At 36.2% G+C, this 18312-nt stretch overlaps 1 protein-coding gene and 1 long non-coding RNA gene across 3 annotated transcripts in view; one reads left to right on the top strand and one right to left on the bottom strand.

Annotated features, from left to right (window-relative positions):
- Positions 1-18312, bottom strand: part of LOC136036128 (proton channel OtopLc-like) — a 73463-nt gene that overhangs the window by 6906 nt on the left and 48245 nt on the right. For both annotated transcript variants that reach the window (XM_065718149.1, XM_065718150.1), the window contains exons 7-8: positions 9096-9260; positions 2168-2328 (exon numbers count right to left, since the gene is read on the bottom strand). In XM_065718149.1, coding sequence (XP_065574221.1) covers positions 2168-2328; positions 9096-9260 — 326 coding nt within the window. The remainder of the gene's footprint in view (positions 1-2167; positions 2329-9095; positions 9261-18312) is intronic.
- Positions 9995-11916, top strand: LOC136036130 (uncharacterized). Its single transcript, XR_010619642.1, has 2 exons — positions 9995-11070; positions 11783-11916. It is a non-coding gene; the product is annotated as an uncharacterized LOC136036130 (long non-coding RNA).

The following is an 18312-nucleotide window of genomic DNA, read 5'->3' on the forward strand; positions in this document are numbered from 1 at the left end:
CTCTCTCTCTCTCTCTCTCTCTCTCTCTCTCTCTCTCTCTCTCTCTCTCTCTCTCTCTCTCTCTCTCTCTTTCTGAGTAAACTCATAGTTGATTGAAGGCAGTAGTCACAGGGCTGCCAAATTTTTTTAAGGAGTGTTTCATATTTTTTTCGAAAATGTGCTTTTTGTGTCATCTCAGATTCCATAATGTGTCACAAAATGTGTCATATTTTTTTGCTACAATTGGTATCATATTTAAATGTCAAATTTTTATTTAGAGTTTTGAATATGTAATCTTTTCCAAATCAGTTCAAAAAGGAGTAAACTTAACCTTATCATATTATCTTGGGATCATGACCTTTTTGTGACGTCATGAAAGAAATAGAAACATTCGATTAAATCAATGTATGACACTATGAATTTGTGTCTGGCGGCCAACAAGGCAAGTTTACATTTATAAAAGTTTTAGGGACAACCAATTCCGACAGCAAATTGAAAATAGGCTTTTCGTGTGACTTCGTAATCGTAATCGGCTCTATACATAATCGACTTTATTGGCTAAGCTTTTTATTAACTCAATATGTAAGCCATTCAACCAACTTCATCTAGTATTTTTGTCATATTTTTTTTGGTGCCTTTTTATGCCAGATGGATTATTCTGAAGGAAAGACATCTCTGGAAATTTGTAATCTTGTCCGAGGTTGGATACCCCTCCTGTATTCCTAAAAAGGGGAGTTGCTGCTTATGCACACAGCTCTGGTAAACTGCATGCTGTTTAATTTTTACTATTAAGTACATGCCAGTTGGCTACAGCAAATACTCAATCAAGAAGTATTCAGCGTGCATTTTGATTTGAAATTTCCGCCTATGGCTGTTTTTTTCGCGTGGTTCAAATTTTAAATACGGTGATGGCATCTGTCCTGTATTCTGCACTGTTTGTGTCCTACTGCCACCGTTAGGCAGCGCTTTTCCCTTCCATTAATTTGTAGCTTTTCTGGAGGTAAAAATTGAAATTTTACTTTTCTTTATTACCATTTAAAAATCCAGACTAGGATGACAAAAAAATGTCATTTTTTGAAAAATGTGTCATTTTTTTGGGAAATTTGTCACTTTCGTCGATTGTGTCATTTTTTATTGAAAAATGTGTCATTTTCGTCGATTGTGTCTTCATTTCGTCTGAATGTGTCATTGTGTCACGCAACATCAAATTGTGTCATTTTGACACAAAATGTGTCAATTTGGCAGCCATGAGTAGTCATTGAGACTACTGCTGGATAAGCTCCATAAGCTCAAGCTGTCCTCCCTCGAGAGCTTTGAACTGATCTTCAGAAGCATTGCTGAACTTCGACAGCTGTTTTCTTCTCACTTGGGCAATTTTTGATTATGTACCTACTAAGGACTGTCCAGCTCTGATCCAAATGGTTCAAAGGCTTTGAGAAAGAGAATTTGCTGTCAAGGCCCAGAAGCTGTTGAAATGTGGTTGTTATTCCAGTAGTATTCTGTCAAAGTACTTGAGGATTTCTATTTTCAGTGGCTGTTCGCGTGTCGAATTAAGACTTGACTCATCGTCAAATAGCTGTTTACGCTCTCCTCTGACAAGACTTAATTAAGGTACGAATATCTTTTCACAGATTTTTGGCGAGCTTGCACCCTTTTAGAGCCCATTTACCCCTTTACTACACTTAAGATTGATTATTAACCACATTATAGAAAAAGTGGCACAACGATTGTTTAAAAGGGTGTCGCAATTTTTTCTGTATTATTAGGGACTTGCAATAGAAGAATCTGGTGCCCGATATTCTCCGAACACCAAGTTTTTTGAGAATGCGTTTGTTTTTTAAATCCTCTAGGGCTTGATCTACCACCCCTAGGAAAGTGTCCCCGGTTTATCCTCTTCCCCTCTGTTACGCCATAGTATTAAGGCTTTACTTGTACGAGTCCTCCAACCATCCTTTAGTGTAGTCTAAACTTTTTTTGATCCATCAAAAATGCTGTTAGTTTCTGCTCTCCACCCCCTAAAAACATTTCCTAGTCACATTTTCATTTTGGAATACAAGCACGAAGTTTCTATTTCTAAAGAAGGCTGGAATATATGAAAACAGTTAACTCATTCCAGTATATTAAAAGTTAGTTAATACTTCAGTCTGTGTCTTTAATCAGTCTTTTCATTTAAAAATAAAAGATTTACCTTGGCGTTGAGAAAGATGAAATACATTTGAATGAAAGTAAAAAGCATTCGTGCAGCAGGTGTGATTGCCAACAGTATATCGTGACATTTGCTGCTTGAGTCAATTTCGAAGTATTGGCCAAATTCCAAGCCAGAATAGATCATACTTCCAATACCAAAGGCTGAAAAAGAAATTTAATTTTTATGTTACGTCAATGACCGCATTACAGAACTTGGCTAATTTGGTTTTTCCAGACCAACAAGAAGTTTTTTGAATCAAAGTTGCTGTACACGATTAATTTGCACGTAACGGCAATGCTTATAAAATTGTTACCCCTATTATGAATGGAAACTAAACAAAGGTGATCAAACAAACTCCTCCAGGGGGGAGGGGGTAAGCTTCCAAAACTCTGTCCGGGAGAATAGCTGAAAAGGGTCTTTAGTCACCAGAAGAATATTTAACGAATATCACAAGAGTTTACTCTTTCGTACATTTTTGGTCTTTGGGTGGGAGGATGAGGCATGAAAAATCCCCCCTCCTGGAGACGTTCAGGAAACTTAGCTTTCTTAAGCGTCTTCATTATCGAATAAGCCTCTCAGAAAAAAAAATTATGACCTAGCTTTTCTGCTTTTAAAGCATAAAAAAAAAACAAAAAAAAAAAAAACAAGATGACATGATAAATCTAAATAGTGTCCCCGAGATTTTCATGAGAAGTAAGAGGTGGTTCTCTGTTTCACCCTTGTAAATGAATATACAACAAAATATGTTTTTCTAAGTTTTTTATTTACTTTGTCTTGATTCGCTAATTTAGTTTTGAAACTTCCGCCTGGTATTAATATAAAAATCGTATGAAATATCCACAAGTCAAAACAGAATTGTATTAGTGTATGCTTAAAAAAAAAAAAACGTTGGATAGAGAAGGATTGTTCGCCGGTTTGTCGACCAGACCTCGTACGAATCGAGAATCAAATGAGCTCTTAGCAATAGTATATGTGTTACTGTGAATGTCCGAAATCTGTTTAATGTCGGTATTCACAGGTAACTGTCCGAAATTCCCTTTTCTCTGTGGGGATTGCGAATCAGCATTTACAGTCTTAAGAAAGCTCTGATGGTAAAAGTTAAAGTTAGGTTATAAACCACAGAAATGGCTTAAAGTCCTAACCCAACCTAACCTGTCACTAACAAACCTTGCTTAAAACCGAAAAAGTTGACTGGCAACGCAAACTAAATCCAACGAGAAAAAAAAAGGTATTTTGGACATTCACCAATTCCGGACATTCACGGTAACATGTGTAGTAGCGCATAAAAATACTATGGATTTTCTTTTCCCACAATGTAAAAAACTGAACTTGTTTTTTACCTTAGTGTTTGACACCGTAATTAAAGAATAGTTAGCTCCATCAAGGCAATTTTTGACACGGAAATAACTTTCAAATGAATAGCCTAGATGTGAGATAACCTTACATCTCGGAAAATTATACTTAATCTCGTCTTTAAGGGTAATGTAACTAACATAGTGACAATAGACGTTGGGCTGTTGGGGTGCCCTCGGGCAGGGTATCTTGAAACAGGACTGCTTTTCTATTTTTCCCTTTGTATAAGAGCCTCGGATGGTGCTTTATAGGTGTCTACCATTATTTGCCCATCCCGAAAAGCACACTGGTAATCTTCAGACAGACTTGGGTAAGCAACACACATCCCACAGAAGGGAGAGGCGAGCCACCCTCCATTTGCCAATCGTCGGCACCAAGCGGCTGTCCCACCATGGATTGCTCGTCATGGATCTTTTCTTTCACCATGAACGGCGCTTCAAATGTCTAAAGTGATTGACCCGCCCGGTGCATGACTTTGGCAGTAACTACTGGCTTCAGTCCATTCTGTTTTGGCAGCGTATTCCACAAAATACCCTTCCTCGTTGTCAGACGTTGGGTGAGACAGACGGTGACTGAAATTAGCAGTAGTTGGCCCCCTTTTTTCCGTTGACAAATTTTTTCCCACTAATTTGAAAAAAAGATTTCATTAAAAATTCTCAATTTCACAATTACTTAATTCTTTCATGTTTCCTTGTCCTTTGTATTATTATAGGGAAACACGGCAGTGCTTTTTGTATTAACTGTATACAGGTTTTATATCAAACCATCTAGTTTCATTCGTCAATTTAATGCCGAAACCACACCAGTCGCACCGTCAAATTTATGGATAAAAAGCCAATAATGACATTTTTTTTTCTCAATTTCAACGCTACGCTTACATTGCAAAAGCGAAAACTGACATGGCAAAAAATTGGTTAGAAAAGCTTATGTCAACACTATTTTGTTCACAACGTTTGTTTACTAATGCTGCACCTTGTGCCTAGTTTTGGGATAAAGCCTCTCCACATGTTTTAGTACCTTTTGCCAGATTCGTGTTACAGGAAAAATAGCTGTTTCATTCTTTAATTTTTTCTGTTTTTAAAAATTTCGGCATAAATCTTAACTCTGGCTGTATTCCAGGACTTTTAGGGTTTGACCCGGACAAAATTGCAATATAAACGAAAATGGTACCAAAATGATCAGAAAAAAATTCTGTACAACATACTAAAAGTCCCCATAAATCCGAGTGGGGCGAGTACCCGAAAAACAGGGGACAAGGGGGAAATGCGGGGGAAAATGGGAAAAATGCCGAACATTGGCTTCCGCCAACCGAAGCTGCAGCTTCATTCCACTCCCAGCGAGTGCGCCTCCAGGTATCCCGTTGGAAAGGGGAACCAGCTGACCTCGACCCGGCTGACTGGGGTTGGGTCCTCAGAGACCATAAATACTCACCTGTGATGACCCATTTGTTGCCCGCACCTCAGACTCTTTTGAGTGTCGTGAGATGCAACTGTAAGACAGGCTGCGAGAACTCGCGATGCAGCTGCAAGAAAAATGGATTAGCGTGTACGTTCGCGTGCGGAGAATGTCAGGGTATCAACTGTTTGAACAGGGACAACGAGATTGTCGAAGACGAGGAGCTCGACTAGTGATATCAATGCTGTGTTTTTCAAGTCAACTATACTGCCTTCGAAAGTGCAAATTTTACATATAATAGCCATTTTATATATAACTGCCAAGCGGTTGTTTTCTTTATGTTTAGTAATTCAAATGGTTGTAAGAAATGTCTGTGATTCAAGAAAGTACAAGTTTGATACTTAAGCGAGTTATTTTGTCCATAGGCCTACTTATTAGCCATTAGCAGCTGGCTCAGGAGTCAGGCCTCCCTTCCCCTTTTCCGTTGTTTCCTCCAGTTTTGTTCGGTTTTCATGGTTCTCGTTTTCTTTCCTTCATTTTAGGGGTCAGTTTCGTGCTCAGCAGATAGAAAAACCCCAGAAAACACATTTCCACATGCTTTCTACCCCTACCCTGTATATTTCCCTTTTACCCTCCCCCCCCCCAATTTCCCCGTTTTATGTTAATCGATTTTTTTATATCATTTTATTTCTCAATTTCGTAATCACCAGATAGGAATACCCCAGAAAATATCTTTCAAACCGCTTTCTACCCCTACCCTGTATTCTTCTCTTTTCTCCCCTCTTTCCCCTGTTCTCCCGTTTTCCGTAGTACTCTTTTTCTATACTGAATTTTAGATGTCAATTTCGTAATCAGCGTATGTGAAAACCCCAGAAAACTCACTTTAAACTATTTTCTGGGCATGTTCGGCATTTCTCCCATTTTCCCCCGCATTTCCCCCTTTTCCCTTGTTTTTAGGGAACTCGCCCCACTCGGATTTATGGGGACTTTTGGTATGTTGTACAGAATTTTTTTCTGATCATTTTGGTACCATTTTCGTTTATATTGCAATTTTGTCCGGGTTCGACCCTTTTTTGAGCTAAAAGTCCTGGACTACTGGGCAATCACATAATTTATACTCTTAATTGAACATTATTTCACTTAAATAATTGTGAGGGTGTACTTAACAGACACTTTAGTCGTGCGTAATTTTGATTTTATAAATGTGACCATACTTTGGCCCGGGCGTTATAGTTATTGTGAGGCCTTGAGGGTACTTTTATTATTAATTTTTTTTGCGATGGTGCGCTGTCCATCAAATCGGTTATGGTAATGAACAATAGTAACGTCGAACAACATACTCTAAACAACGATACTCTAAACAACGAAATTATGTGAAAAATATATACATAAAAAGGACCTGGTTCTTATGGTGATATCAAATACATGATATTTACTAATTTTAAACTTAATTGGTTTAATTACTAGCATAAGGCAATTTACATACAAATAAAGGGGTAATAAAAAATAAAGGGTGTTTAAACATCCATAAACGGTATATAATCTCGGTAAAACCGTACCGTAAAATTCAGCATGTCTGAGAGTTCTGGAACGGAGGTTTCAATTCCTTATCTATGAAAATACAAAAGTTCGTACTTTTTTTATGAATTTTTATTTGTGATAAAATAAATGATTGTTGTTCTGAGGTGTGGCTCGTTGGTCTAATAGTATGACTCTCGCATAGTGTGCGAGAGGTGTCGGGCTCGAATCCTGGGCCACCCCAATTTTTACATGAAGAAGATCCGAAACTAGATATGTGATCGATATAGCAATCGCTGAAAGTTGGCAGGCATATCTGGGACCGGACAAGATTAAATTAGAAATTGTCGCTCCCCAATTCGACTATCTGGTAGGGGGAAGGGAGGGACGGTTAATTCGGAAAAAATTAGGTATTTTTAACTTAGGAATTGGTGATCGGATCTTAATTAAATTTGATGTTTAGATGGACCTCGTGTCTTAGAGCTCTTATTTTAAATCTCGACCGGAGCCAGTGACATTGGGGGGAAGTTGGATGGGGAAACCGAAAATCTTGGAAAACGCTTAGAGTGGAGATACCGGGATGACACTTAGTGGGAAGAATAAGCACAAGTCCTAGATACGTGATTGATATAACTGGACCGGATCCACTCTCTTTGGAGGAGTGGGCGGGGGGGGGGGTATTTACAGTGCTTTGGCGAGTTCAGTGCTTCTGGACGTGCTAGGGCGATGCAAATCGGTAGGCATGTCAGGGACCTGCACAAATTGACCTGATAACAGTCATTTCCCTGATTCAGCCATCTGGGGGTGCTGGAGGGAGGGGCAATAGTGAAAATTGAAGTATGTTTATCTTACGAATGGGTGATTGGATCTTAATGAAACTTGATATATATAGAAAGATCTCATGTCTTAGATGCTCTATTTCTAATTTGGATCGGATCCGGAAACACTGGGGTGGAGGGGGAAACGGAAATCTTGGAAACCGGACATCTTGAAAAAACGCTTAGAGTGGAGAGATCAGGAAGAAACTTGATGGGAAGAATAAGAAAAAGTTCTAGATACGTGATTGACATAACCGGACAAGATCCGATCTCTTTGGGGGAGTTGGGGGATTTCTAGTGCTTTGGCGAGTTCAAGAATAAGCACAAGTTTTTGATACGTGATTGACATAACCGGACCGCATCCGATCTCTCGTCACAAGTGCCATATGAGCCTTGGCTCTTGTTCAAAGTTAGTAGGATTTTTTTTGGCAATTATCGCATAAAAAATAGCAAAAGAAGGTAAAGAAAGACGTCTAAACTTAATGCGAACAGGAATTATCCCGTAAATGAGGCGGTGTAGCCCTCCTCAGTGCCCCACTCTTTCCGCTAAATATTGAATTTTTCTCTCAACTCAACAAGAGTGAATATTGTAACAAAGCAGTAATGTTTTATAAAATGTTCAAGTTTTGTGGCCCAATGTGTCGAGAATGAAAGGAGTAATTTCGTTGATGTTGCTTTGAACAGTAAAATTTACATCTAAAATATTTGAAAGGTAATCGGTAAATAAAACTAGCAATTATCAGCTGGCTATGTTTGCTGGATTTCAATGGATTAAAAGAAACACCAGTCAAACTCTGTCTAATAAGAGGAGGAAGTGGAAGTACCCGTCATATACTGAATAACTTTAATCCGTTTTAAGTTTGATTATCACTATAAATTCCATTAAAAAAAAAAAAAAAAAAAAAATACTTATAATTCCAAGTCAGCTAATCCACCAGCATAGTTACAACAGTTTCTCCGAGGATCACCCTTCACTGAGTTACACTGATCAAAACTCATTGGATAATTTTCTTATTACTTCTGAAGGTGAAGTTAATACACTTCACGGTGAAGCCGTTCGCAGTTTCTTCCAATGGTTTTGTGCTTTACAACAGATATGTCTCCTTCTCCGTATTTTTCTTAGGTCTTAATCAACAATCATAACAAGAGGCTGAGCAACAGAACCCACAATGACAGCCTCCCCACAAATTGAGTCCAATAAACTCTTCAGTAAAGGTTCCATATCTTAAAATTCCGCATTGGACCGTCAGCCAAGTGAATCAGGTAGTTCCTGATTATTGAATAGGTTTTGCTGTCCAATATAGCCAAAACAGCAGTTGCGATGGCGGTTTTTAGTTAAATTGTGGACAAATAGAGCTGAAATTTCAATAATAATAATGATACTGTTTTTGAAGGCTTTCAAAACCTATACGAAAAAGTACATGTTTCGCACCAAAAGAAGTTGCAATACGCTTCATCGTCATAGCGCTCCTTGAGGGTTTTTAATCACATAGCGTAAGCGTCTTTCAACTCAACACGTCAACAAACTATGAGCGCTGGAATTTGCAATTTGGTTTGTCGAAAGTCACCATCAACGGAACTTTTGATTGCCTGAAACTGTGAATCTGAAACCAGAATTTATTTTTTATTTTTTTGCCAAGAGTAGATTGAGAAGTTTATGTTGTCTGGCAGTAAAAGCGATGATAAATATGCCAAATGCTTGAAAAATGAGGATGTAAAAAGACCCCAGACTCTTCTGGCTTGTAAATTTACTGCGTACAACCAAATATAATACGATCTTCGGGATCAGTGATAGGTCTCATTGATAAACAAAATTCCCAATTGAAATGTTTGATTTTACATACCAACAGCACCAATTCGTAAATAAAAAGACCCATGTTCTTCATGGTAGTCAACTTTGGGTGTGGGTGTTTCACTAAAAGTACCACTTCTTGATCGAATTCCACCAGGACTTGGCTGCCTTGAACTGTCTGGCATTGAAGGACGACGGCTAGCAGAGCTTCTAACACCTAGAAATAAGACTAGTTAAAGACAGCCATTGAAGGACAAAAAGAATTCTCATAGAATTGTGAAAATTTCTGTTCAAAATTTGGAATTAGGACTGAACAAACTTGCGTGTCTCCAAGTAATCGATGAAAAATGGCATCTGAATATTTTTAAAAAAGGCCAAGGCGGAAAGCATAACAGAATATGGTTTGAATAAGAATAAATATCGGTATGTTTGTAAACGATCTATTTTGTAAAAAAAAAAAAAAAAAAAAAAAAAAAAAAAAAAAAAAAAAAAAAAAAAGAATTAAGATGATTTACGAAGGAAATCATTTTAAAGACTACACAGACGGAGCAGTGTTTGAGCATTTGAAAAAGTTACTTATGTAAAGGATGAGCTGGCTTTTTAAAAAGAAAAATAAGCATTTGTTTGGTACGCGCTTTAAACTATTTATATTGGTCCTAAGTTTGAGAAAAGTCGTTTAGAGCCTTATTTTTTTTAAAGAAAATTCATGTGAATGACGTTATATTTATATTTATTGCAAGCTGTTGGGGTGGCGCTTCGCGCCACCCCAACACCTAGTTGGTGGGGGCGCTTCGCGCCCCCCCAAGCCCCCCCGCGCGCGTAAGTCGTTACGCGCCATATTAGTTACGCGCCATTGTAGTTGTGTCCCTGTGTCCCACCTGTGAATATATATATATATATATATATATATATATATATATATATATATATATATATATATATATATATATATATATATATATATATATATATAAAAATAAGTTGTCTGTGGATCTGTGGATGGATCAGGTGACGTCACCTGAAAAAACTGGATCAGGTGACGTCAAAACTGAAAAAACTAAAAAAAGGCAAAAACTACAAAAAAAACTAAAAACTAATAAAAAAAATAAAAAAGCTAAAAAACTAAAAAAAACTAAAAAAGGCAAAAACTACAAAAAAAACTAAAAACTAATAAAAAAGCTAAAAAACTAAAAAAACTAAAAAAAGGCAAAAACTACAAAAAAACTAAAAACTAATAAAAAAATAAAAAAGCTAAAAAACTAAAAAAACTAAAAAAAGGTAAAAAAAACTAAAAAAACTAAAAACTAAAAAAAACTAAAAAAAGGAAAAAACTGAAAAATAAGCTAAAATAAAGGTAAAAACCAATAAAAAACTAAAAAAAAACTGAAAAAACTAAAAAAAGGCAAAAACTACAAAAAAAACTAAAAACTAATAAAAAAAGTAAAAAAGCTAAAAAACTAAAAAAACTAAAAAAACTAAAAAAAAGGTAAAAAACTAAAAAAACTAAAAACTAAAAAAAACTAAAAAAAAGGAAAAAACTGAAAAATAAGCTAAAACAAAGGTAAAAAACAATAAAAAACTAAAAAAAAAACTGAAAAAACTAAAAAAAGGCAAAAACTACAAAAAAAACTAAAAACTAATAAAAAAAAGTAAAAAAGCTAAAAAACTAAAAAAACTAAAAAAAATAAAAAAAGGTAAAAAACTAAAAAAAATAAAAAATAAAAAAAAACTAAAAAAAAAGGAAAAAACTGAAAAATAAGCTAAAATAAAGGTAAAAACCAATAAAAAACTAAAAAGAAAAAAAGGAAAAAACTAAAAAAAATTTTCATCTAAAAAACTAAAAAAAACTAAAAAAGGTAAAAACTAAAAGAACTAAAAAAGAAAAAAATAAATGACGACACTCAAAGAGAAAGCGACCAGGACAAAAGGAATGTTCGATTAGCAATCAACAAAGCACCGGGACACAGGGAGTATAAATGACGACCAGGACATAAGTAAAAAAAAAAACTAACAAAACTAAAAAGAAGGTAAAAACTACAAAAAAACTAAAAAAAGGCAAAAACTACAAAAAAAAAAACTAAAAACTAATAAAAAAGCTAAAAAACTAAAAAAAGGCAAAAACTACAAAAAAAACTAAAAACTAATAAAAAAAATAAAAAAGCTAAAAAACTAAAAAAACTAAAAAAACTAAAAAAAGGTAAAAAACTAAAAAAACTAAAAACTAAAAAAAAACTAAAAAAAGGAAAAAACTGAAAAATAAGCTAAAATAAAGGTAAAAACCAATAAAAAACTAAAAAAAAACTGAAAAAACTAAAAAAAGGCAAAAACTACATAAAAAAACTAAAAACTAATAAAAAAAGTAAAAAAGCTAAAAAACTAAAAAAAATAAAAAAACTAAAAAAAGGTAAAAAACTAAAAAAAATAAAAAATAAAAATAAAAACTAAAAAAAAGGAAAAAACTGAAAAATAAGCTAAAATAAAGGTAAAAACCAATAAAAAACTAAAAAGAAAAAAAGGAAAAAACAAAAAAAAATTTTCATCTAAAAAACTAAAAAAAACTAAAAAAGGTAAAAACTAAAAGAACTAAAAAAGAAAAAAATAAATGACGACACTCAAAGAGAAAGCGACCAGGACAAAAGGAATGATCGATTAGCAATCGACAAAGCACCGGGACACAGGGAGTATAAATGACGACCAGGACATAAGTAAAAAAAAAAAACTAACAAAACTAAAAAGAAGGTAAAAACTACAAAAAAACTAAAAAGAAAAAAAAACTAAAAACTAATAAAAAAAACTAAAAAATCTAAAAATCTAAATAAACTAAAAAAGAAAAAAAAAGGAAAAAAATAAAGGAGAAAAACAAAACTAAAAAACGAATGTATATACAGACCGGGACACCGGGATACAAATGACGACCGGAACACAGGGAATATAAATGACGACCGGGACACAGGGACACAACTACAACGGGGACACCGGGGGAAACAGGGGGATATAAATGACGACCGGGACACCGGGACAGGGAATGGTCGATTAGCAATCACCATCAACAAAGCTCAAGGGCAATCATTAGAATCATGAGGTATAGATCTGAATACAGATAGTTTTCCCATGGACCATTATATGTTGCATGTTCAAGAGTCGGTAAACCTGACAATCTATTTATATGCAAAGACAATGGGACAGCAAAGAATGTTGTATATTCGCAAGTTTTACGTAGTTAAAACCATATATATATATATATATATATATATATATATATATATATATATATATATATATATATATCTATATTCACAGGTGGGACATAGGGACACAACTACAATGGCGCGTAACTATTATGGCGCGTAACGACTTACGCGCGCGGGGGGGCTTGGGGGGGGGCGCGAAGCGCCCCCACCAACTAGGTGTTGGGGTAGCGCGAAGCGCCACCCCAACAGCTAGTATATATATATATATATATATATATATATATATATATATATATATATATATATATATATATATATATATATATATGTTTTTAACTACGTAAAACTTGCGAATATACAACATTCTTCGCTGTCCCATTGTCTGTGCGTATAAATAGATTGTCAGGTTTACCGACTCTTGAACATGCAACATATAATTGTCCATGGGAAAACAATCCGTATTCAGATCTATACCTCATGATTCTAATGATTGCCCTTGAGCTTTGTTGATGGTGATTGCTAATCGACCATTCCCTGTGTCGTCGTCGTCATTTATATATCCCCCTGTGCCCCCCGGCGTCCCCGTTGTAGTTGTGTCCCTGTGTCCCGGTCGTCATTTATATTCCCTGTGTCCCGGTCGTCATTTGTGTCCCGGTGTCCCGGTCTGTATATACATTCGGTTTTGAATTGGTCTTTTTTTAGTTTTTAGTCTTTTACCTTTTTTTTAGTTTTTTTAGTTATACCTCATGATTCTAATGATTGCCCTTGAGCTTGGTTGATGGTGATTGCTAATCGAACATTCCCTGTGTCCCCGTCGTCATTCATAAATCCCCCTGTCCCCCCGGCGTCCCCGTTGTAGTTGTGTCCCTGTGTCCCGGTCGTCATTTATTTTCCCTGTGTCCCGGTCGTCATTTGTGTCCTGGTGTCCCGGTCTGTATATACATTCATTTTTGAATTGATATATGATGAAATAAATTTTTGTGTTTTTCCCCTTTTTTTCTTTTTAGTTTTTTTTTTTGGTTTTTACTTTTTTTGTTTTTTTAGTTTTTTTTCTTTTTTCTTTTTTGTTTTTTTGTAGTCTTTACCTTTTTAGTTTTTTTATTTTTGTTTTATTTTTTTAGATTCGTTTTTCTCCTTTCTTTTTCAGTCTTTTTCCTTTTTTTCCTTTTTTTTCTTTTTTATTTTTTTAGTTTTTTAGCTTTTTTAGTTTTTTTTTTATTAGTTTTTATTTTTTTTTTGTAGTTTTTACCTTTTTTTAAGTTTTTTTTTTTAGTTTTTTTACTTATGTCCTGGTTGTCATTTATATTCCCTGTGTCCCGGTCGTCATTTGTGTGCCGGTGCTTTATTGATGGTTATTGCTAATCGAACATTCATTGTGTCCCGGTCGCTTTCTCTTTGAGTGTCCCGGTCGTCATTTATATTCCCTATGTCCCGATGTCCCGGTCGTCATCTGTGTCCCGATGTCCCGGTCTGTAATTTCGTCAGTCGACAAACATGACGTCAGTCGACAGACAAACATGACGTCACTCGACACACACACACAGACAACTTATTTATATATATATAGATAGATTAGCTGTTGGGGTGGCGCTTCGTGCCACCACAACACCTAGTTGGTGGGGGCACTTCACCCCACCCCCAAGCCCCCCCGCGCGCGTAAGTCGATCCGCGCCATATTAGTTACGCTCCATTGTAGTTGTGTCCCTGTGTACCACCTATGAATATAGATAGATTTTTATATGTGTTTTGAACTACGTAAAACTTGCGAATATACAACATTCCTGGCTTTCCCATTGTCTGTGCATATACAAAGCCTTATCTGCTTATAATGACGTCATATGCAAACGCTCTTTTTACAAACAAATAAAACATGCATACACACAACTCGTTTTTATACAGATAGATAGATAGATACAATACAAATTAACTGCGTAAAACTTGCGAATATACAACATTCTTCGCTGTCCAATTGTCGCTGCATAAAAATAGATTGTCAGGTTTACCGACCCTCGAACACGCAACGTACAATTGTCCATGGGAAAAACAATCAGTATTAAGATCTATAGCACATTTTTCTAATGATTGACCTTGAGCTTTATTGATGGTGATTGCAAATGCTAATCGAATTGGGAATTGCAATCTTTTAAATTGAAAAGGCAGATCCGTTGGAATCATGGGAATGCGAGGAATAAGAACAGCCTCACCCTCAAAAGGCCCTGTCAAGATTGTGGCCTCTATTACGTTTTCCATTGTTTTTTTACGGCAAGTCGCGTGCCATTGCAAAGCTTTGGTGGGTTGATATTTCTTAAAAGTATTATTGGTACGCCTATTTTTAGTTGTAGCACGTGTGGTGGAAACACTGAAAGATCCATGGAATTTAAAAATTCAGATGGAAAATTAACCGCTTCATTTGGTTCCAAAACTGAGTCGACTGACTTGTAAAGGACTGCCTGGTCTCGAATCTTGGTCAAAACAATATTGTTGATTTCGTGAACTTCTATTTTTTTGGGTGCAAGAATCGCTCTTTCACTTAGCCATTTATTATTTTTATAATTGTTTAGAATATTCGGATATACTTTTTCAATCAATTCATTTTTGGACTTCACTAATTTACAGATTTCAGCAGATAGTTGTATACGTCCTGAAATTGAGTCTACTGGGAGCTTTCCGTTTCCAATTACCAGCAATTGATCTGAAAATGTTTGACCAGTCATCGTTTTGCAATCGGACACGCATATTTGTAGTTAATTTTAATGTTTTTACGTGTACCCATAAATTAGAATTTTTCAGGCAAGTATTCATTTCGTCTGCAGGGGGTTGATCTAGGTATTATAGGTAATGTTTGCCTGAAATCTCCCGCAAGCAATATTAATGTGCTGCCAAAGGGTTTCGAATTCCCTCGCAAATCTTTCAAACATTGATCCAGAACCTCGAGCGATTTTTTGTGTGCCATTGTGCACTCGTCCCAAATAATAAGTTTGCATTGCTGCAATACTTTACCCATCCAAGATGATTTGGGAATATTGCAGGTGGGAGTTTCTGTAGAATGCAAATTCAGAGGCAATTTCAAAGCGGAATGAGCAGTTCTTCCACCAGGAAGCAACGTTAGGGCTATTCCGGACGACGCAATTGCCAACGTTATATCATTTTTTGATCGAATTGATGCCAGAATCAGTTTTATCACAAACGTTTTACCAGTACCTCCTGGCACATTCAAAAAGAAAATTTCTCCAACGCTGTTATCGACACAATGCATTATCGTATCATAAATGTTTTTTGTTCCGACGTTAACTTGGAAATGTTATTTTATACATACGACAATAGATCACTCGTACTGTAACTTTGTTCACGATCCAATTCTACACATGTCGAAACAGCAGCGAAACGATTAGGTGAAGGCATTCCCAAATCCTGAAGAGGTTTGTTTGCCATACATACGCACAAATCTTCTATAATAACTAAAGTGTAGTTATAAATTTCTGATGTAAAATCAAAAGTCATATCTGACGTCTCTAACCGTTTCCGATGGAGTATACCTTCGGACATTTTTTATTTATATTTTCCCCATAACTCTGTAGGAGCTGATGGAGAGCAAGTTGTTAGTATGATTTCAAACAATGCACGAATTTGACTTTGAGTTTACGTTTCGCACGCGTCATTGATGCAGTTATCCCAGTGTTGGTCATTCTCCAATAAATTCAGAGCTTGGCATGCACTACGGTAAGTGTCATGTATAGTACCGTTTACAGTTCTCAAATACTCAAAGGATGTCGGACCGGGTACATTCACCAAAAGCAAGCGTAGAAAGAAGCATTCATGTTGATTGGGGTGAACGGTGTAGAGTCCTTCCTATCGTGGTATCTTTGAAGATGGTAGGTTGGCCGTCGACTGACTTATCCTGTTTTCGACGTTCAAATACTTTATTTTTAGTATTCCACGTGTAATACGAAGGCACTTCAGTATACAGCAGTTTTTTTGCAAAAGAATCATTTTTGCAAAGCGAAAAGAAAGCAGTTAACTTTGTATCCGGTGGATTCAGGGCTCTTTGTTGCATGTTGGTTTCCGAGAAATAAACACGTTGACCATTTTGTAAATGTACCGCTAAGTGAACAACAGCTGGACTACGTTCATGTATCGGAAATGAAAGAATTTGCCAAACAGCTTCATTACTGCTTATGTATCTTCCAGTCTGATATTGTACGATTTCGTCGATATCTTTGATTTCGGACTGCAAGCCAAAAACTGCCAACGTATTTACATATGTATTTGATTGCCTTTACGGAGTTACAGTATTCAACGTTTATGTGTGCATTAAATGTTTTTGATAATAATGGGGAATATCGAACAACCCACTGGTTATCTACTTCGATGGTGGTACCGTTACGCTTCTTTATTATTGCTGTTTTACCGCCATCTTCAGTAGATCTTCTTCTATATTGTGGGTAACCATCATTGCCAGTAATTGTGTTGGATACTAAAAGTCGAGGATATTGCTTTGTGCCCCTTCCTTTGGCCATGCATGGTTAATTTTCGTTCAGTGCCCCGCAAGGTCCATGTATCATATTTTTAACAACAATATCATATAACCCCTTATCGACATTTTCATCAGGTATTTCAGCGGAAATCACATCATCAATTTCGTTCGAAGTAATTTTATTATGTAGCCAGATTAGTATATGTGCGTGTGGCAAACCTCGTTTTTGCCATTCCACTGAGTACATCCAACATCGCACTGACCCAAACACTTCAAGTTTCACTATGTAGTTTATCAGTGATTTCAATTTTTGCCGGAAGACACGGGCCGTAATGTCATGTCTATGAACCGCCGATTGTCCTTGAAGTAAAAGCTGCTATATCTCGTCCCAAGATTGATTACATGTAAATGTAATAAATAAATCTGGACGACCATAGAGACGAACATACGCAATAGCATCTTGAGCATATTCATGGATATGACGGGAACTGCCAGCATATGACGAAGGTAAAATTGTTAATCTTCCAACGTTTGTGGTATTACCGTCATTTACATCTGCATCTCGCAAATGAATGTATTGTTCAGAGCAGAGCTAGGTCTGATTCAGGCGGATATATAGCAAACGTTCTGATTCAATTTTAGCATACATATCAACGACATATTGGTGAAACCATTGACGGCATTTTAAAATATAATTGACTTCATCCTGCCGAATCATTAGTCTATAGGAATAATAATGCATTGCACTGCATTTCTTATTCATTTCTTTGTTAGTGGCTGGATTCATCAATTTCATATTAAAGTGATAGCCGTCGGCTCCATCTCAAAAAATGATAGGATATTGTAGGGCATCGTAGCATCGATGAGTTTCAGCAATTCTTAACAACTGAGCGTTTCGCTTATGAAGAATAATATCTCGAGGTAAAATCTGATCACCGACCATAACGATTGCCACTTCGTCGATAGTTGGAGCATTGTATCTACGCATATGTTGGCCAGGAGGCGTTTTGTCAGCGGAAGTAACAATTTTATGCGTATCAGTAGGCATCAAATCGATGGCTGTTTTGAACAGACGCACTAAATTATTATTTTCGTGGAAAAGATGTTGCAATTGGGAAACGATTGTCCTTTCAACGTTGGGAGAAATTTCACAACGTGCATTCAATTCAGAATTTCTACCACTGATGAAGTACAACTGTAAAAATTTATGATTCTCGCCTGAGAATGGTAGAAGGGACCCTGCTCTATGATAAATTTGCCCTTTTACTTTGAAAGTAGACATACATTGATCTGGATTTTCGATTTGGGCTCCAAACGACGTCATTTGGAAACATGAGTTATATTTTCTGATCTGCGATAAAAAAACGCTTAGATTCTGACGTAGTGCCAGTAAGCAAAGTCTTCAATGGCTCTGGTGGTGCAGCCAATAGAGGAAGTTTAACTTTTCCTGAGGCGCAACACATTCCCATTGTTTCACCATTGAATTTCAAGGCCTTGCAATAGGGACAACTTTTAGACATAGTCCCGATTGGAACACATCTACTCAAGCTATAATCATCGACTGGGCTGTACCTGAATGCCAGGCGATAACTTTCAGGTTGCTC

This window comes from Artemia franciscana, chromosome 15, assembly GCF_032884065.1.
Source record: "Artemia franciscana chromosome 15, ASM3288406v1, whole genome shotgun sequence".
NCBI lineage: Eukaryota > Metazoa > Arthropoda > Branchiopoda > Anostraca > Artemiidae > Artemia > Artemia franciscana.